Genomic DNA, 18,194 nt, shown 5'->3' with positions numbered 1-18,194 from the left:
TTGTACATGTTTTACCACCTTAGAAGAATAAATCTGATGTTCATACATTTTTTATTGAGGGGAGGGGATTTAATGATCAATATATGTTAACTTTTTTAACCTAATTGTTGAGCTTCTCTTTGGGCTACTTGAATGCAGTTAATCCATTAATGGTATTTGTTGATCTTTAAAAGTTGACATTCTTGTTCATTTTCTACTACAATGGCATCACTTTCTTATGTGGGCAACAGGACAACCTTTCTGCAATTGATATCCTTTCTGCATGCAATCTTGTGAACTATTTTGGGAAAATGGTCCTCGGAGGCTCTGGTGTTGGTCAGATCACTATCTATCCTATACTTATCAAGAAGGTTTGTCACACTAAGACTTGACTGCTAGGAGCAATATTTACTTCTTTACAGAATGATGTAAACTTGTCATAGTTTTTAATGGTGTGATTATCTTTTTACTTCTTTATAGAAAATAATAGGATTTTTCCTCTCTGATTTCAGGGTTCAACAGCTGTGGCTTTGTATGGACTAGGAAACATTAGAGATGAACGACTTAATAGAATGTTTCAGGTATTTTCCATTTTGACATCTGGACCACTTTCTCTTTATATGTTTGTAGCTGATGAGCATTTGTTGGAGTTTTTATTGTTGTTGTTGCTGTTATTTAATGCTTCAGACACCACATGCTGTACAATGGATGCGACCTGAAACTCAAGAAGGGTGCCAAGATTCAGATTGGTTCAACATCCTAGTACTTCATCAAAACAGGTTATTAGGTTATTCATTGTTTAGACTACCTTAGATCGTATGCCGGACTGGAATGCGCTAGGTCCATCCATTTCTTAACTACCTGATCTGTGGTCTTATTCAATCATGTTCGTATTTCATTATATACTCATGTGGTCTGTAGGGTAAAGGCAAATCCCAAAAATGCGATAAATGAGCATTTCCTGCCACGATTCCTGGACTTCATAGTGTGGGGTCATGAACATGAATGCCTTATTGATCCCAAGGTGCCACCAAATTTAGCTTTCATGATTTAACCTCTGTTATAGTATTTTATTGAAGGTAGTTTCTGATTCTGATTTCAACAGGAAGTTTCAGGGATGGGCTTCCACATTACTCAACCAGGTTCCTCTGTTGCAACTTCACTAATTGATGGGGAAGCAAAGCCTAAGCATGCACTTCTTTTGGAAATTAAGGTTGTTTTGTTGGAAATTTCTACTTCATATATTCCTATTTACAAGTATGAGTTCCTCTTTTCTTAGTTCCTCTTACCATGCTGTCTTTTACACTCAATGAAGTTTTTCTTACATAGGGAAATCAATATCGCCCCACTAAGATACCACTAAAGTCAGTTAGACCTTTTGAATATACTGAAGTAAGTAGCTTAATAATCTACTTTGTTTAGTCGTGTAAGGAAAATCTCTTAACTGTTGGATTCCATGACATAGGTTGTATTAAAGGATGTAAGTGACATTGATCCCAATGACCAAACATCCATTCTTGAACATTTGGACAAAGTGGTAAGCGCTAAATACCTAATTTCATACATTTATAAGAGATTGTGGACTCTGTTTTTAGCTCTTCTGTGACATTTTTTCTTGGTGAAAACATATTATTGTTATATTTATAAGGTTAAATCCTTTTAGGTTAGAAACCTAATAGACAAATCTAATGAAAAGGCTGCCAGCAGACCAGAGATCAAGCTACCATTAATCCGAATAAAGGTAATATAATTTCTTTTTGGAGTTTTAAGTTGACCATGTTGTTGGATATTCCATAATATGCTAATCTTATTCTTATTTTCAAAACTAACTTTTGAATCGACTCTCTTTTGTTCAACTTGGTAGTACTTAAAAGTGAAAAATCCATATGATTCTAACTTACAATTATCAGAAAATAGGTGGAGCAATCTTACAGTTCAATTGTTCTATCCAAATCTTGGATGGAACCAATTCTGTGGAAATCACTGTATTGAGATAGATGGAAGAAGTTCTTATGTGAATTGCCAAATCGATAAATATAAGCAAAATGAAAATCTCCTCATTTGAGCATGCAATATGTTGCATCCCCAATGATAGAGTTTTGATCAACTGCATTTTCTTCTGGATGAAAATTAGTTATTTGATTGGATTTTTGGTTATTCTACCCTTCAAATTTTTTTTTTCTTCCTGAAAACAAACTCATTTATGGCTCTTCTTTATAGAGGAAGCTTTGGGAAGCTAGTTGTACTAATAAAATTTCTAAATTATCAAGGTCTTTATATTTAGTATTGATGTAATTTGTATTATACGCCGCAGAGGGGCATTCTTATCTATTTATTTTGTTTAGTCCCCTACTATTTAATATAATAGAGCTGGAGCCGCAGGCTCATCTTCTCGGACTCTCATATCCTTCGTCTCTTCTTCTCCTTCATCTTCTTTTTCTCTTCTTCTCCTAGCCAAAAACATGGTATCAGTGCGGGATGATACTCTCTAAATCCATTATCTGGTCGTAGCACATCTGAGACCCAGCCCCGAGAAGGAACAGTACCAGGAACAAACTCGTCCCAGCCCTGAGAGCACTTCGGCCCCTCTCCTCTCAGAACTCGACTAAAATCTAAAAGAAGGCAATTCCAAAAATCTGTGGATGGTTGATTGAAGCTTCTTCTAGAGGTCGGTGACTTTCGTTTCTTTCCTTTTATTACTTCTGGGTTGCAATCTTCAAAAAGGTTGCTCAGACTGAACAATGTAAAGAGACTGGGCCGAATGGGTCCTAGTATCTTCTGTTGTAATATCTTTTCTTTTCTTGTTGGCTAATGGGCCTGTTATTTCTTTTTGTTTAATCTCTTTATGTTACTGTCTAGCTGGCCGCCCACTTAAGGGCATACTTGTCATTACTCACATTAATTCTTAATAAAAAAGGATTAGAGGAGAAAGGGAAGATAATTCAAATCTTCTTCTTCTTCCTTCTCTTTTCGCCATCTTCTTCTCTTGTACTACTGCTCTTACTTCTCTTCTTCCTTTTTTTCCCACTAATCTTCAAATTTACACCTAATATTTGAGGATTGATTTACATATTGGTATCAGATCAGGTCTATTTCTTCATTTTTTCTTCTTCCTCTTTTCCCATACACCCTTAGATTAAGAGAGTGTACGGAGAGATAGGTTCTCTATAGTTCAGAGGATCTCTGGCCTAGTTGGTAGAGGGTTTGGAGAGTTTAAATATGGTTGGATATTGCCAAGAAGTGGTGCTGTTCTGTTGCTGCCCAAAACCCTAGCCGATTAGAGATTTTCGAAGGTACAGGTAAAGGTGAAGCTTTGGGTGTGGCGCTCTGTGCTTGAGAGGTGTCTTTTGACTCCTAAAGGAGGGCGGTTTAGGTTTGGAAGAGATTGGGAAGCTCTGGTAGGAGCGGCTGCATCTTCTCTCTTCCTCCCCAATAGCCGGACGGAGTAAAACCCTAGTTTTCAAGCATCTGGGTTTTGGTTTGACTTCAAGTAAGTTTATATAGACAAAATTTCTGGTTCTTTGATTTTCATTTGATTAATGGAGCCATACGAAAGTGAGTTCAAGCAAGTGCTGGTTTCCAGCCTTGGCTTGGTAGATTTCGTTTTGACTGGTGTGACCACAATCAAGCTAGATGGGACAAATTATCTTGCTTGGGCACAGTCTATAAGAATTTATGTTTGTAGTAGAGGAAAACTCGGGTATCTCACAGGTAGTAAAGTGAAACCCGAAGAGACAGACCCTGAATTTGAGAGATGGATGCAAGAGAACTATACTATCATAGGATGGTTGGTCAATTCTGTGCAACCTCATATAAGTCAACATTATCTCTGGATGTCTTCGGCTAAGGAGATATGGGATAGTGTTACTGAGACCTATTCACAGAAGTTAAATGTAGCCATAGTCTATAAGTTGAAAAGTGATGTGAAGAACCTAAGACAGGGGGAGAAGAGTGTAACAATCTACTACTCTATATTGAAATCCCTATGGCAAGAAATTGATGTTATGGAGACAGTTGTATGGGAGAGTAAGAATGATGCTTACGATACTTAGTTGACATTCATAAAAAGTATCTAATGAATTATGAGTTCAATAGATCCTGTTCAGCAGAAAGACGGATATAGGAACTTGGTGGAGAGAAATAGGGTATTTGAATTTCTCACTGGACTCGACCCTGAGTTTGACATCATTAGGAAAAATATCCTGGCCAGAGATGAGGTTACTCTTTCCCAGGCATACGCTATGATAAGCAGTGAGGAGAGTAGGCGGTAGGTTCAGTTGCAGAGTCCACCTACAGAACACTTTGCACATGCTGGAATAAAGCCAAAGGGTCCTACTGAGAAAAAGGAGCAGATATGTGAATATTGCAAGAAACCGAGGCATACAAAGGACACTTGTTGGAAGCTTCATCTTGAGCTTCTTCCTGATAGGTTTAAGAATAACAACAACTCTAAGAAGGGCAGTCAAGTAGGAAAGCCTAAGATAGCTAATGTTGCGACAATACCTAAAGGAGGAAATAAGGAGAGTGAAGAAAAATCAACCATTGAACAGTTGGCAGCAATGAAGGCGGATTTTGAAAAGTATGGGAGGCTACTAAATCACTTGGAAGCTACTGTTTCTTCATCTCACTCTTCCAACAACAACACATCATCTTCATCTGCATTTGCTCACTTAGGTATTCGTGCTTCTACAAATCATGTTTTAGTTTCAGGTAATCATAAAATCCCTTGGATTATTGATTCCGGTGCATTAGACCATATGACTAGCTTGCCTAATCTCTTCTGCTTATACCACATTCTCTCTGGCAAAGAGAAAATATCCCTTGCTGATGGGTCTCTTGTTCCCATCTCTGGTAAAGGAGATATAAAGACCTCTGAAACCCTTTATTTATCTTTTGTCCTTCATGTCCCTAAACTTAATACAAACCTTTTATCTGCTAGCAGCTTAACTAAATCAATGAATTGTAGCATAACCTTTTTTCCCACTCATTGTGTTTTTTAGGACCTACAATCTCAGAGGATGATTGGGAGTGGCCATGAGGCAAACGGAATATACTTGTTGGACACACCGGATAGAGCTTTTGGACCACCTCATGGAGTTGCCTTAGAGTCAGTTTTGTTAGAGTCTGTTAATAAAGTCTTGTTATGTCACTTTCGGTTTGGTCATTTGTTTTTTTCTACCTTGAGTCATTTGTTTCCAGATATGTTTAAGGGAGTGTCTTTATCGAGTTTTCATTGTGAGTCGTGTGAACTGGCAAAGCATTGTAGACATTCTTATTTAGTAAGCAATAAAAGATCTCTTTCTCCTTTTCATATTGTTCATTCTGACGTGTGGGGGGCATATCATTTGCCAACTATGGGGGGTTACAGGTACTTTATCATTTTTATTGATGACTACTCTTGTTACATTTGGATTTATCTCATGAAATCTAGGGATGAAGTACCAGCTATTGTGCAAAAATTTCATGAACTCATCTTCACCCAGTTTAACACTCGGGTCAAAATAAGTATTTTGAGAAAACCCTCTCTACCTATTTTGAAACTTTTGGGGTTATTCATCAAAGTTTTTGTTCCTACACTTCACAACAGAACGCGGTGGCGAAAATGAAGAACAAACATGTGGTTGAAGTTGCCAGATCCCTCTTGTTTGCATCGCATGTTCCTATAAAATTTTGGGGAGATGTTCTTCTTACTGCTACTTTTTTTATCAACCGTATGCCCTCCTGGGTCCTTAACTTCAAAACTCCCTTTAGCCTTCTCTTCCCGGATGAGGATATTTTTTCTCTTCCTCTTTGTGTTTTTGGGTGCACTTGCTATGTGCACATTCACAGTCATCAAAGGCACAAGTTTGAACCTAAGGCTCGTAAATGTGTTTTTCTGGGATATGCTTCCACACAGAAGGGATATTGTTGTTTTGATCCAGTTAGTGGCACCTGCTTTGTATATTGGGATGTCACATTTGCTGAGTTGACTCATTTCTTTAGCATTTCTCCTAAGGGAGAGAAATTTGAAGAGCCCTTTGCTATGTCTCCAGTTGTTCCTCTTCCCATTCCTTTTGAGTCCTATCATGAGGTGTCTACTTCTCCCACTGGACCTACCTCTGATATTCCTATTCCTCCTCCTCCACCTCATTCTCCTATAATTCCTCCTCATCCTGTTCTCCAAAGGTGGTACCAAAGGCATAGATTCAGACATGGGCATGTTGGTTCCACTTCTACAAAAGAGCTTCTTGCTCCTCCCATCATTACTGAGGTAACAAGTCAGCCTTCTTCCGACCCATCTACATCTTTCCTAGACCTTGACCTTCCTATTGCTCTCTGCAAGGGCAAGTGGAAGTGTACAACCCATTGTATCTCCAAACACCTGTCTTACAACCTTCTCTCTCCTTCCTACCACTATTTTCTTGCTTTTGTTTCTTCCTATGTGATACCCAGGTCCGTATGGAAGCCTTATCTAAACCTGAATGGAGGGATGCTATGATGGCTGAACTGGATGCTTTGCATAAGAACCATACCTGGGATATTGTTGACTTGCTTGAAGGGAAGGAACCAGTGGGTTGTAAATGGGTGTTTACCTTTAAATATCACTCTAATGGATCTATTGACAGGTTTAAGGCTAGGCTGGTTGCTAAGGGCTACACTCAGATGTATGGTATCGACTATCTTGAGACATTTGCTCCTGTAGTTAAGATGATCTCAGTTAGGGTTTTGTTATCTCTAGCTGCTACTTTTGATTGGCCCCTACACCAGTTTGATGTTAAAAATGCCTTCTTGAATGGAGACCTACGTGACGAGGTCTATATGTCTTTGCCTCCAGGGGTGTATGGGAAGGAAATGCAAGGCAAGGTGTGTAAACTGTAGAAATCTATTTATGGTCTCAAACAGTCTCCTCGGGCTTGGTTTGAGAGGTTTAGGACTGCTCTTGTCTCCTTTGGTAACACACAAACTCAATCTGATCATACCCTGTTCTTGAACAGAAATGGCTCTCTGGTGACCTTGATAGTTTATGTTGATGATATTGTGGTCACGGGTAACGACACTCAAGAGGCCAGTAAACCAAAATGATTTCTCAACTCTGAATTTGAGATCAAGGATTCGGGAGATCTTCGGTATTTTTTGGGCATATTGAAGTTGCTAGATCTAAGGATGGTATCTTCATTTCTCAGCGTAAATATGTCATTGACCTCCTTGTTGAGACTAGTAAACTTTGAGCTAAACCAATCTCCACTCCTATTGATCCCAATCATAAGCTTTCTGTTAAAGATGTTGAGCTTTTATTTGATAAGGGGGTGTTTCATAGGCTGCTTGGGAAGTTGTTATTATCTTTGCATGACTCGGCCAGATATTTCCTATGCAGTAAGTGTTATTAGTCAATTTATATCTTTGCATGACTCGACCAGAACTTAATAAAAACTGAATTGATGGATGAATGCAACTGAGGTTTAGATTTCATAATATCAAGGTTACATAATTACCTATTTAATCCAACTCAAGCCCGGGATTACCTTAAGGTATATTAAAGTTATTTGCATGTGTTGGTGGATTTCCCTAAATTATTAATAAGTTTTTTCAAGTCATATTAATCCTTTATTAATCCAATTCTACCATCAAATTTCTAAGTTGTTGTGTCAAAAGGAAAAAATAAGCATTAATTTCTTTGGAAACCTCTAATCGTAGAAGGGGATTTGACTCACTAACTTTCATTGATTCCCACACATGTGCTAATCATCCTTCGATATCATAGTCTATAATGCGATTTTTATTGCCTAGGGATCTAATTCATAACAGTCTTTTGGCCAGTCATGCATGAATCATCAAATCATTAAATGATTGGCCAATTCTTTTAAAGCATTAAGCGTAGCAATAAAAATTCCTCATGCAAATAATAAAGGTCTTGAATTGAATTAAACAAATAACTATATAATCTTAATATCAAAATCCATTTAAACCCTAGCTAAGAGAATTTAGCTAGACATCATTAAATTCAACATACTCAAGAAAATTAAAGGGGAAACACAGCAAGAACACATTAAAGAATGAATAGAATAACAAGAAAACTTTAGCCTTTGAAGGTAGAAGACAAGTGAAGCAACTAAGCCTTTCTCCCTCTTGAATTCAGATTCTTCATCTCCTTCTCTAGCGTGTTGAAATTGCTTCCTCTTCTCTTCTAATGTGCTGAAATTGCTTCCTCTTTTCTTCTCTACTGAATTCTCTTCAAGGATGTGTCCCTTGCCTTGAGTCTATGGTCATTTTTATAGTGCAACCTCTCCTCAATTGCTTCTCAATGCAGACTCCTAATTCAACACAAATTAGGTCTCTTAATCTTTATCTCAGTTGAATTTCTATCTCTTCTGCACTGCCAACTGCCAGACCCAAAACTTGTAGCTCGAATTGCACTTGGTTGGCGGCGGAATTAGGTTAAGTGATAAACACAAGAGTTGTATCCCTTTCTCTTAGCTTTAATTAGCCGTTTGAATCACTTCAATCCGAGTTGTAGGTAGAAAGTTATGCTCAAAATACGGGAACTATATCAAAACAGGAAATTTCCCGATTTTTGTGCATACATATGAAATCCGATTTCAATGGATTCTTTCCTTCATGGCTACATCAAGGAGCATCATTGCTGCATTGTCCTTCCTCTATGATTATCTTGATCAATTAAATCGAATTCCTCCTTAAAATTGCACAATTAAGCTCCAAATCATCTTGCAAGACAATTTCATTGTAATTAGTGCAATACCATGCTAATTCCAAAAACATTATTACCAAAATCATCAAGTTCGAGGTATGAAAATATGTACATTTACAGGCTTATCAGCATGGTCTAAGGAGATGCAGCTGTATATCACAACCAGGGGTAAGACGGGATATATTAATGGAAAAATAAAGGAACCTAGGGCTGGTATTGCTGAATACAATAAGTGGGACCAAGAAAATTGCATGATTATGTCCTGGCTTTTGACATCCATGTTACCATCTATCAAACATAATTTTATGTGGGCCAAGACAGCAAAAGAAATATGGGATCAAGCACAAGCAACTTATTCAGAGCAGAGGCATTATGCTAGAATTAACCAGCTACAAGCAAAATCTTCGACATGCAAGCAAAGAGAAAGGAACTTATCGACCTATTATTCTGCTCTCACTTTAGTTTGGAAAGAACTATACTATTATCAGAACATTGATTGGGAAAGTGAAAAGGATGCTAAAGCATACAAAAAGTTAGTGTCACAACAAAGGGTGTTCGCTTTCCTTCTGGGTTTGAATCCAATGTATGAACCTATTCGTGTTTAGATTTTGGGTAGTACTTGTTTAGTTTGAAGAGAGAAGGAAATTTAACTTGAACCTTCCTGAGGGGGAGACTATTGCTCTTGTTTTAAGGGATAACACTAGGGCACCAAGAAGAGGGGAAAATAAAAAAAAGATGATAAAGACAAACTATGGTGTACTCATTGTCAAAAATCTAGGCACACCCATGAAACTTGTTGGGAACTGAATGGGAAACCAAAATGGGCACAGGAATTGGGTAAGAAATTAGCACAAGAACCAAGCAAGAAGCCATACCGGAAGAAGTTTACTTCGACTAACCTTGCATCTCATGAACATTAGAGTACCTCTCAGAGTTGTCCCCCTTGTTCTGATCCAAAGGAAGATATTATCAATTCCTTCCGTGACCACTTGGAGCAATATGGTACGGCTCTCCGCAATGCTGATTCTGGACCCACACCTACTTCTTTTGCCTCTTCTTCAGGTAATTCTGCCTCAGCTTTCCATGTGTTTATTGATAACTTGAAATCCCCATGGATTATTGATTCCAGTGCATCCGATCAAATAACTGGTAAGTCAACCTTATATTTCTTATCAGTAGTAAGTCAACCTTATTTCAAACATATTCTCTTCTCTCTGGTAGAGATAAAGTGAGGTTAGCAGATGGATCATTATCCTCCATTGCTAGTCAAGGATCTATATCTTTGCCTTTTGGCCTCCCCTTATCTAATGTCCTACATGTTTGAGAACAAAGTTGGTCTTATAGCTTCAGAGTCTTTGAGTTCGTCGAGTAAGAATCAGATTGTTTTGTGGCACCACCATTTGAGCCATGCGTCTTTTGAGTCATTGAAGTTTTTGTTTACATATTTGTTTAAGTCTGTGTTTGTTAGTGATTTTCAGTGTCAAGTGTGTCAACTGAGTAAACATTGTAGAACCTCGTTCTCCTTACGTAATAAAAGATCAGAATTTCCTTTTCACATTGTGTATTCAGATGTGTGGGGACCTATTAATATCCCAACTGAGAACGGTTACAAGTATTTTATTTCCCTTGTTGATGACTTCTCTCGCTACACTTGGGTTTGTCCTATGCATTCATGGAAGGAAGTACCTAAAATTGTGAATGACTTTCAACGTATGGTTTACACCCAATTTCAATCCGAGATCTGGATATTTCAATAAGATAATGCCAAGGAATACTTATATGGAGACCTCATAGAGTTCTTTGCATCCTGCGGCTCTCAACACAAGAGCTCATGTGCTAGAACCCCACAACAAAATGGGGTTGCAGAGAGAAAACTTGGACATCTCCTTGAAGTTGCTTGAGGATTAATGTTACAGATGAATGTTCCCAAAAGATTTTGGGTGGATGTTGTCCTAACTGTTGCCTATGTCATCAATAGAACACCATCTTGGGTATTGTAATATGGGTCCCCTCATCAGTTCCTCTTCCCTAAAGCTCATCCGTTTCTTATTCCTATGCGAGTTTTTGGATGTAAATGTTTTGTTCATGATCTCTCTCCTACTCGTGGTAAGCTTGATCCCAAATTTATTGTGTGTATTTTTCTTGGTTATCCCCTTGCTCAGAAAGGCTATCGTTGCTTTGACCCTATGTCTAAAAAATATTTTGTTTCTACGGATGTCTCTTTCTTTGAAAATGTCCCCTACTTTCTTGTTTCTCCTAAGGGGGAGAGTGGCGTTGAGGAGAAACAGAGTCAAACTCAAGTTTTGTTGCTTTCTATTCCCAATCCTCCTCCATTTCATGTATTCCGGAGATTGCACTATAAAAATCAAGGAAAACAGAGTTCAATTGCCACAGAGCCACCGGAAACTATGCCACCAATGCCATCAGAATCTCAGGGACTGGATCCTTCACCTCACCCAGGTACCATTGTTCCAGTTGATGTTCCTGATCCCATTGATGTTGACACTTCAGGTTGTGATTTGAATCTTCCTATTGCAAAAGGGAAGGGTGTCAGATCATGCACCACACACCACCCCATATCTCACTTTTTGTCCTATGAGAATGTCTCATCTTCTTTTCGTGCTTTTCTATCTGCCATTGATAGTGTTCCCCTACCCAAGAGTGTTGCAGAGGCCTTACTTGTTTCTGAGTGGATATATGCAATGATAGAAGAGATCAATGCTCTTCACAAGAATGGCACGTGGGAGCTAGTAGATCTTCCTAAGGGTAAGGAGCCTGTAGGGTGCAAATGGGTGTTCTCCATAAAACATAAGGCAGATGGGTTTGTGGAAAGGTATAAGGCTCGACTAGTTGCAAAAGGCATCACACAGGTGCATGGAGTTGATTATACTGAGACTTTTGCTCCAGTTGCAAAAATGAACTCTATTCGGGTACTCTTGTCTTTAGCTGCAAGTCTTGATTGGGAGCTTCATCAATTTGACATAATGAATGCCTTCCTAAATGGTGATTTGGAAGAGGAAGTGTATATGACTCAACCTCTTGGTTTTTGTGCTAAGGGAAGCGAACAAAAAGTTTGCAAATTGAAGATCTTTGTATGGTCTAAAGCAATCTTCGAGAGCTTGGTTTTGCAGATTTCACCAGGCAGTTCAACAGATGGGTTTTAAGCAGTGCCAATTTGATCACACACTTTTTGTGAAGAGGGAACAAGGAAAAACAACCACCTTGATTGTCTATGTAGATGATATCATTACTGGAGATTGGGTCTTAGAGTTAAAGAAATTCCTTGCTACATAGTTTGAAGTGAAGGATCTGGGGCACTTGCGATACTTCCTTGTTATTGAAGTTAATTGTTCTCAACAAGGTACCTTCTTTTCCCAAATGAAGTACACCTTAGATTTCCTAAAGGATACATGGAAGCTAGGAGCTAAACCTACTGACACACCTATAGATGTAAATCATAAGCTTAGGGATTGCAGTGGTGAGCCCTTGAAAGTTCCAAGGTAGTACCAAAGGCTTGTGGGCAAGCTTCTCTACCTATCCATGACTAGGCCTGACATTGCATATGTGGGAGTCCTTAGTCAGTTCATGTATGCACCCAAGGAGGCACACCTAGAGGCAATAGACAGAGTTCTTAGGTACTTGAAGAAGTTCCCAGGGACAGGTTTACTCTTTAAGAAACATGGGCACATGAGAGTAGAGGTGTACATAGATGTAGATTGGGCCGGCTTAGTGGATGACAGAAAATCCACCAGTGGATATTGTGCCTTTGTTGCTGGAAACCTTGTGACTTGGAGAAGCAAAAAAAACAAAGTGTGGTGGCCAGGTCAAGTGCAGAGGCAGAATACAAGGCTATGTCTCATGGAGTTGCAGAGTTGCTGTGGATCAAGAACCTATTGAGTGAATTGGGGTTTCCTTTTGATGATCCTATGTCACTCTACTGTGACAACAAAGCTGCTATCAACATTGTAGCTAACCCAGTTCTCTATGATAGAACCATGCATATTGAGGTTGACAAGCATTTCATCAAGAGAGAAAATTGAGAAGGGGCAAGTGTGCACCCCCTACATTAGTTCTGATGAACAACTTGCAGATTTTCTTACTAAAGGATTATGCTCACTACGGCATTAAGATCTTTGTGACAAGTTGAGGATGATTGACATCTACACCCCAACTTGAGGGGGAGTGATGTAATTTGTATTATATTGCCACAAAGGGGCATTCTTGTCCTTTTCTTTTCTTTTATTTTGTTTAGTCGCCCTACAATTTAATATAATAGAGCTGGAGCCGCCAGCTCATCTTCTCGGACTCTCATATCCTTCGTCTCTTCTTCTTCTCCTTCTTCATCTTCTTCTTCTCTTCTTCTCTTCTTCTCCTAGCCAAAAACAAGCATCAATAAACTGTCATGAGTCTGGATCTTGATAACTTCCTTAAGTGGGTTAAATCATGGGGAAATGTCAAGTCCAAAGCTGACATGTACAATGGTCCTTCTCTTTCTGCAATTCAATCTTGCTTCACAATCTGGTCAGTCTACAGAATGGAGACAGCAGGGCAGTCGTTACACCATTCGTGCAGGTCGCTACTAAACAGAATAGAATGGCGATGCGGGATTAGTGTAGCTGACCCCATATAGTTGGAATAAGGCTTAGATGATGATGATGATGATGATGTTGCCTAAGCTATAAATCAGACACCAAAAAGTCATGCATTTTTTCATGTTGACATAGAACATGTTTCTAATTTACTTTAGTATTAGACTGAAATAGCAACAACAATGGTTATGATGATGCTGGACATTAATAGAGCAACCAATAATATGACATTGCTAATTAGCTACATATAAAGCCAGTAATTTCTGATTAATGAAGTCATCAAACTTACAAGCCATCTTTATTCTACTTTTCTCATTTTATCACCTATCGGGCCTACTCCTAGATTCATATGAATATGCTCATTTCTGTTTCCAACTTTTCTAGTTTTCCCTCTTATCCATATCCAGATTATTTAAAATAGTATATTGTTTGCTTTTAACTTGTATGCATAAAAAACTTGTTGTATGCATCTAGTTGCTTTAAGCATTCATAGTGGTGCATGGTTGGGTTATGGTATATAAGCATTAAATAGAAGGCATAAAATGAAAGAAGACAGTGGAGGAGTTATTTTCAGTTTTCTTTCAATATGTGGTCTTCTGGTATAAGTTGCCACGATAAGGGAGCACATAAAATAGTCAAGATTTTGTCTTTGAAAATTGAAGGCTTTAACTCCTCGTCCTATATCTATTCTTCTCTATTTTTTTTCTAAACAAAGCTTGTAAAGTAAATGTTTTTTATCTTATTTTTATTACATATATTTTGAAAAAGGTTAAGTATCACTGCATGTATTAATTAGCAAAAAGTATACAAGGTCCACTGTACAAAGAGAATCTATACATTATACACATCTTAGGGACTCCCAAAAAAAATCTACTCTCAAAAAAGATGAAGAAGATTCCTCCCCTTTGAAGCCATTTAGGTCGGAAATCCAGCATTTCAGCATTTCTACTGACATATTGATGATCACCTTTCAGGGTTTACTTTGTCATAAAAAGTCCTGCCATTCCTCTCCTGCCAAATAGCCCATAAGACTGCAAGAGGCACTGTTGCCCAACATTTCCTTCCTGTCTTTGTCACACCTTGTATTTTCCACCCTGCCAAGAGACTCTTCACTGAATCTGGGCAGCACCAATACACTGGAACTGCTTTGAAAAAGTGGAGCCAAATCCTATAAGAGAACTTGCAAAACAGAAAAGGTGATTTAGAGTTCAGTCTCCCAGTTGCACAGTGGGCATAATGATCAGATAGGCCTACTCCTTTTCTTACAAGCATCTCCTTGGACATTTCTTCCAAGCTGCTATGCACACAAAAAATTTCACCTTTGATGGTGCTTCTGTGCTCCAAATGGCCTGAGCTGGAAATGATTGATATGACCCACCCATCAATGCGAGATAAAGGATTTAACTGAAAACAGACCTGATTTAATCCAGCAAAGGTTCATTGCCTGCTCCATTTTAGCATCAGAAAAGAACAGTGTATCATCAGCAAATTGAAGTAATTGCAGTACCATTGTTACTTCAAAGTCTTCAAGGCAACCTTCCTCAGTGGCTGTTGTTGTCGATTTGCGTAGGCCTTCCAACACTACGAGGAACAAGAGTGGAGACAAGGGATGACCTTGCCTCAATCCCCTTGAACCGTTAAAGTTACCTCTGTGGACCATTTATGTATTCTGCCCAATACCCAAGAAGGCCCTCGATTAATATGGTTGTATGCCTTTTCCAAGTCAACTTTGCATGCCAAGAATTTCCTACCGTTTCTTGTGCACAAAATCTCCTTGGTGTATGGAATGGTGGTGTCTATTACCTTCTCCAACCTTGAAGCAAGCAACTTGGCTAAAATTTTGTACACATACCAATCACACTAATAGGCTGGAAGTCCTTCAATTCTGGTGTTCCTTTCTTTGGACTCAAAGAAATGAGTGTGGCATTTAGACTCCGATCGATCCAAGGTTGCTTTCTCATGGAATTCCTCTAGAAACTTCATCATATTCAATTTTAAAATATCTCAGAACCTCTTGAAGAAAAAGTATGGTAAAGCCATCTGGCCCCAGGGATTTCTCACTATCCATCTCTTCCAATGCCCTTTTTTTTTATCAGAAACACAGAAAAGATTCATTTATTAAAAAATTATGTACAACAAAAATCTGTGGGCGGACAATAAGTCCAAAATATCCCACTAATTACATCACAGCCCCAAAGGTAACCCAAAAGAAATCCACTAACTACAACAAAGCCCAAAACATAGATGGTCTTTGAAATCCTTGCTTAGCTAGACCATCAGCCATGCTATTAGCTGACCTTCTAATCCACCTTATTTGAATCACCATGTCTTTAGAAGCTTGCTTGAAACGCCTGAGTTCATTTCTTAACTGCCAAATTATTCCTTCCCCTTTCTTCAGCCAGTTTACCACAATTTTTGAGTCCCCTTCAATAATCAACCCCCCTTTCTTTAGCTTTTTCAACACCATATACTGCTGCCTTCATTTCTGAACTCACCACATCCCCATGCTGAATAGGACCTGAGAACATGGTTAACATATTTCCATTTTCATCCCTTATTACCCAACCAATGCCTTCCTTACCTCTTCTCTCTTGCTCTGCACAAATCTACCATTGATTTCTAACTTCTGAATTATATTGGTTCTTCTTGCATTGTCACCCTTGTGGAAGAAAGAAGTGTCACTGTCCCCAGCCTTTAACCACTTCATCTTGGCTTTCCGCCTCCATTTTAGTTCATCTTGGTAGGCTAAGAAATCGTAATCATTCTTGGCCAAAATTATCCTCTTCCTACAAGACTCATCCTACTCTCTCTTTTCCTCCTGATTATCAATCCCTGCTTTTCTTCTGGACATTCTGACTTGTGACCATTGGCCTTTTTAGCTTGCTCTACTTGCGACATCTTTATCTTAGCCTTCAGCCATTGTAGCTTCTTTCTCGACACAAAATTTGCAGACTACTGAAACTGAACTTCAGCCCACCACTTGTGAACATTTGAAATAAAATCCTCCTTTTATTGAATAGTTGCAGTTTATATCAACTTAAAAAAGAGATTGCATCAATATCTTATATTTAGAACATCTCTCTTTTTTGTTGTTGTGCCATTATTGCCCAGGCATCACTTGTCAGGACATCAACCAAGGTGGCCAAAATGACTAGTCATCACCTTGTCACATTGATATTATGTGGAAATATGTTACTGTTCAAACTTCTAACTTGAAAACATATAAGCCAGCATTAGAATAAAAAAGAACATTCTTTCTTCTTTTCCAAACTTCTCCCATCAGAATTGGGGGTTCTATTAAGAGAACAATGGGAAATGAGGAATATGTTTTCTGTACACAAACATATGCACAGATACATGGGGTGGAGTGGGGGTCTTTGTCTGAAAGACAAAGAATGAGGATGAAGAAAAAGATCAGGCCAGGTATAAATTAATACAGACCTTTTAGATTGCTATTGCATTTTCTTCTTCATTCTTCAAATGCCACTGACCGTTTTGTTCTTCTTTTCGATCCCTAATAATAAAAGTTCTCCTTTCTCTTGTTTTATATGTGGTATTGTCTTTTGCATATAAACTGATACTCTATATTCTCACTTAACACCTAGGTTACCACCAAGAAACAAAAGTGTGTATCTTGGGCTCCAAACACCTAGGCATGGCACAACTAGGTGTTAATAGAGCACTTTGTCGTAGGCAATGTCTAGATAATGTTTCTCTTGTCCATGCTTGCACATGTGCATGTACTTTGAGCTCTTGATGCAAAAACCTTTTCTAGTCTCACTCAAAATGGTGAGCTGCACGTAGTTATATATAGTTAAGAAGTTAACATATTCAAGAATGCAATTTTCTTGGGTGGTGTAGGAATGATTCTCTATAGATAGGTTAAGAAAGTAGATACTAGACAGTAGTTACACATTTACAATCTAGGGATGACATGATTCCTTTTATGAAGATAGAGGGGAGGGAAGAGTAAAGAACTTAGAGATCTTAAGAAAATGCTTTGGAAATATATCTAATCTGAAAATCAGTCTGACAAGTGCTGTATTGTTGGTATCAACATGAGAACAGAGGTAGAAAGCCATACCTTAATCATGAATTATTCTGTGAAGTAATGGCCAATCAGGTATTTGGGCCTCCACCAGGAGGCAACCCAAAGTCTGGCAGATTTTGGAACCCTCTCCAGAGGTCCCTCACATAGCTTCTCTGTGTAACTTGGCAGGTGGATTACTCGGGATTTATGACAATAAACCCTCAAAGGTTTGGGCAAAAATATGTGGGGAAGGTACCTCCATTTCATCTTTCACCAAATGGGAATTCATACATCTGTTTCTTGAGTATCACCATATTTCTATTAAATCCATTGTTGTTTCTGGAATATCTTTCACCATATGTTTTTTGATTGTTCTTGGATTATGCAGGTTGCAAATCCACAAGACATTCTTATCTTCTCAAAGACCACCAAAAAGAATCAACCTCTTGGAGGTAGAGTCCAGTAGCTGCTGGTGATCAGTCATTCAGTCTACTGTTTGAATCCTTGACTATGATTGTATTAAATGCTATATCTTGTATGACTATGTTCATAAACAGAACTTTGCTTTTATATTGTGAATATTTAACTTTCATTAACTAACAAAATAATCTGAAGTGATTGCATGATCCTTAACATTCCTTTTTTTTTAATCATTATCATTGCGTAAGCCTTTTCCTAACTATTTGGGGTCAGCTACATGATCCCTGTTTCACCAATTTGTTCTGTTTAGTGCCATATCCATTGTTAAATTCTGGGCACCTAAATGATTTCTTAATACTTCCACGCAAATCCTTTTTGGTCTGTACCTTAACTCTTCTATCCCCTTCAACTTGTAAAACATCACCTTTTTCTAAGTGCTGTGAAAGGTCTTCTATGCTTTGACCAAACCTAGGATGCAAACGGAGGTTGG

General features: G+C 38.4%; 1 protein-coding gene across 17 annotated transcripts in view; it reads left to right on the top strand.

The window, feature by feature from the left end:
• Nucleotides 1-18,194, top strand: part of MRE11 (DNA repair and meiosis protein (Mre11)) — a 39,648-nt gene that overhangs the window by 9,397 nt on the left and 12,057 nt on the right. For all 17 annotated transcript variants that reach the window (XR_016099676.1, XR_016099660.1, XR_016099661.1 and 14 more), the window contains exons 6-15: nt 231-350; nt 492-560; nt 667-758; nt 901-1,003; nt 1,085-1,192; nt 1,309-1,371; nt 1,445-1,516; nt 1,643-1,720; nt 17,474-17,536; nt 17,673-17,736. Coding sequence is in view for 7 of the 17 variants with exons in the window: in XM_088946948.1 (XP_088803074.1) it covers nt 231-350; nt 492-560; nt 667-758; nt 901-1,003; nt 1,085-1,192; nt 1,309-1,371; nt 1,445-1,516; nt 1,643-1,720; nt 17,474-17,536; nt 17,673-17,736 (832 nt within the window). In the remaining 10 variants the exon portion in view is untranslated. The remainder of the gene's footprint in view (nt 1-230; nt 351-491; nt 561-666; nt 759-900; nt 1,004-1,084; nt 1,193-1,308; nt 1,372-1,444; nt 1,517-1,642; nt 1,721-17,473; nt 17,537-17,672; nt 17,737-18,194) is intronic.

Source organism: Nelumbo lutea, chromosome 1, assembly GCF_056320005.1.
Source record: "Nelumbo lutea isolate HS-2025 chromosome 1, American lotus-T2T, whole genome shotgun sequence".
Taxonomy (NCBI): domain Eukaryota; kingdom Viridiplantae; phylum Streptophyta; class Magnoliopsida; order Proteales; family Nelumbonaceae; genus Nelumbo; species Nelumbo lutea.
Note: the sequence above shows the minus strand (reverse complement) of the source record. Positions and strands in the feature narration are given on the sequence as shown.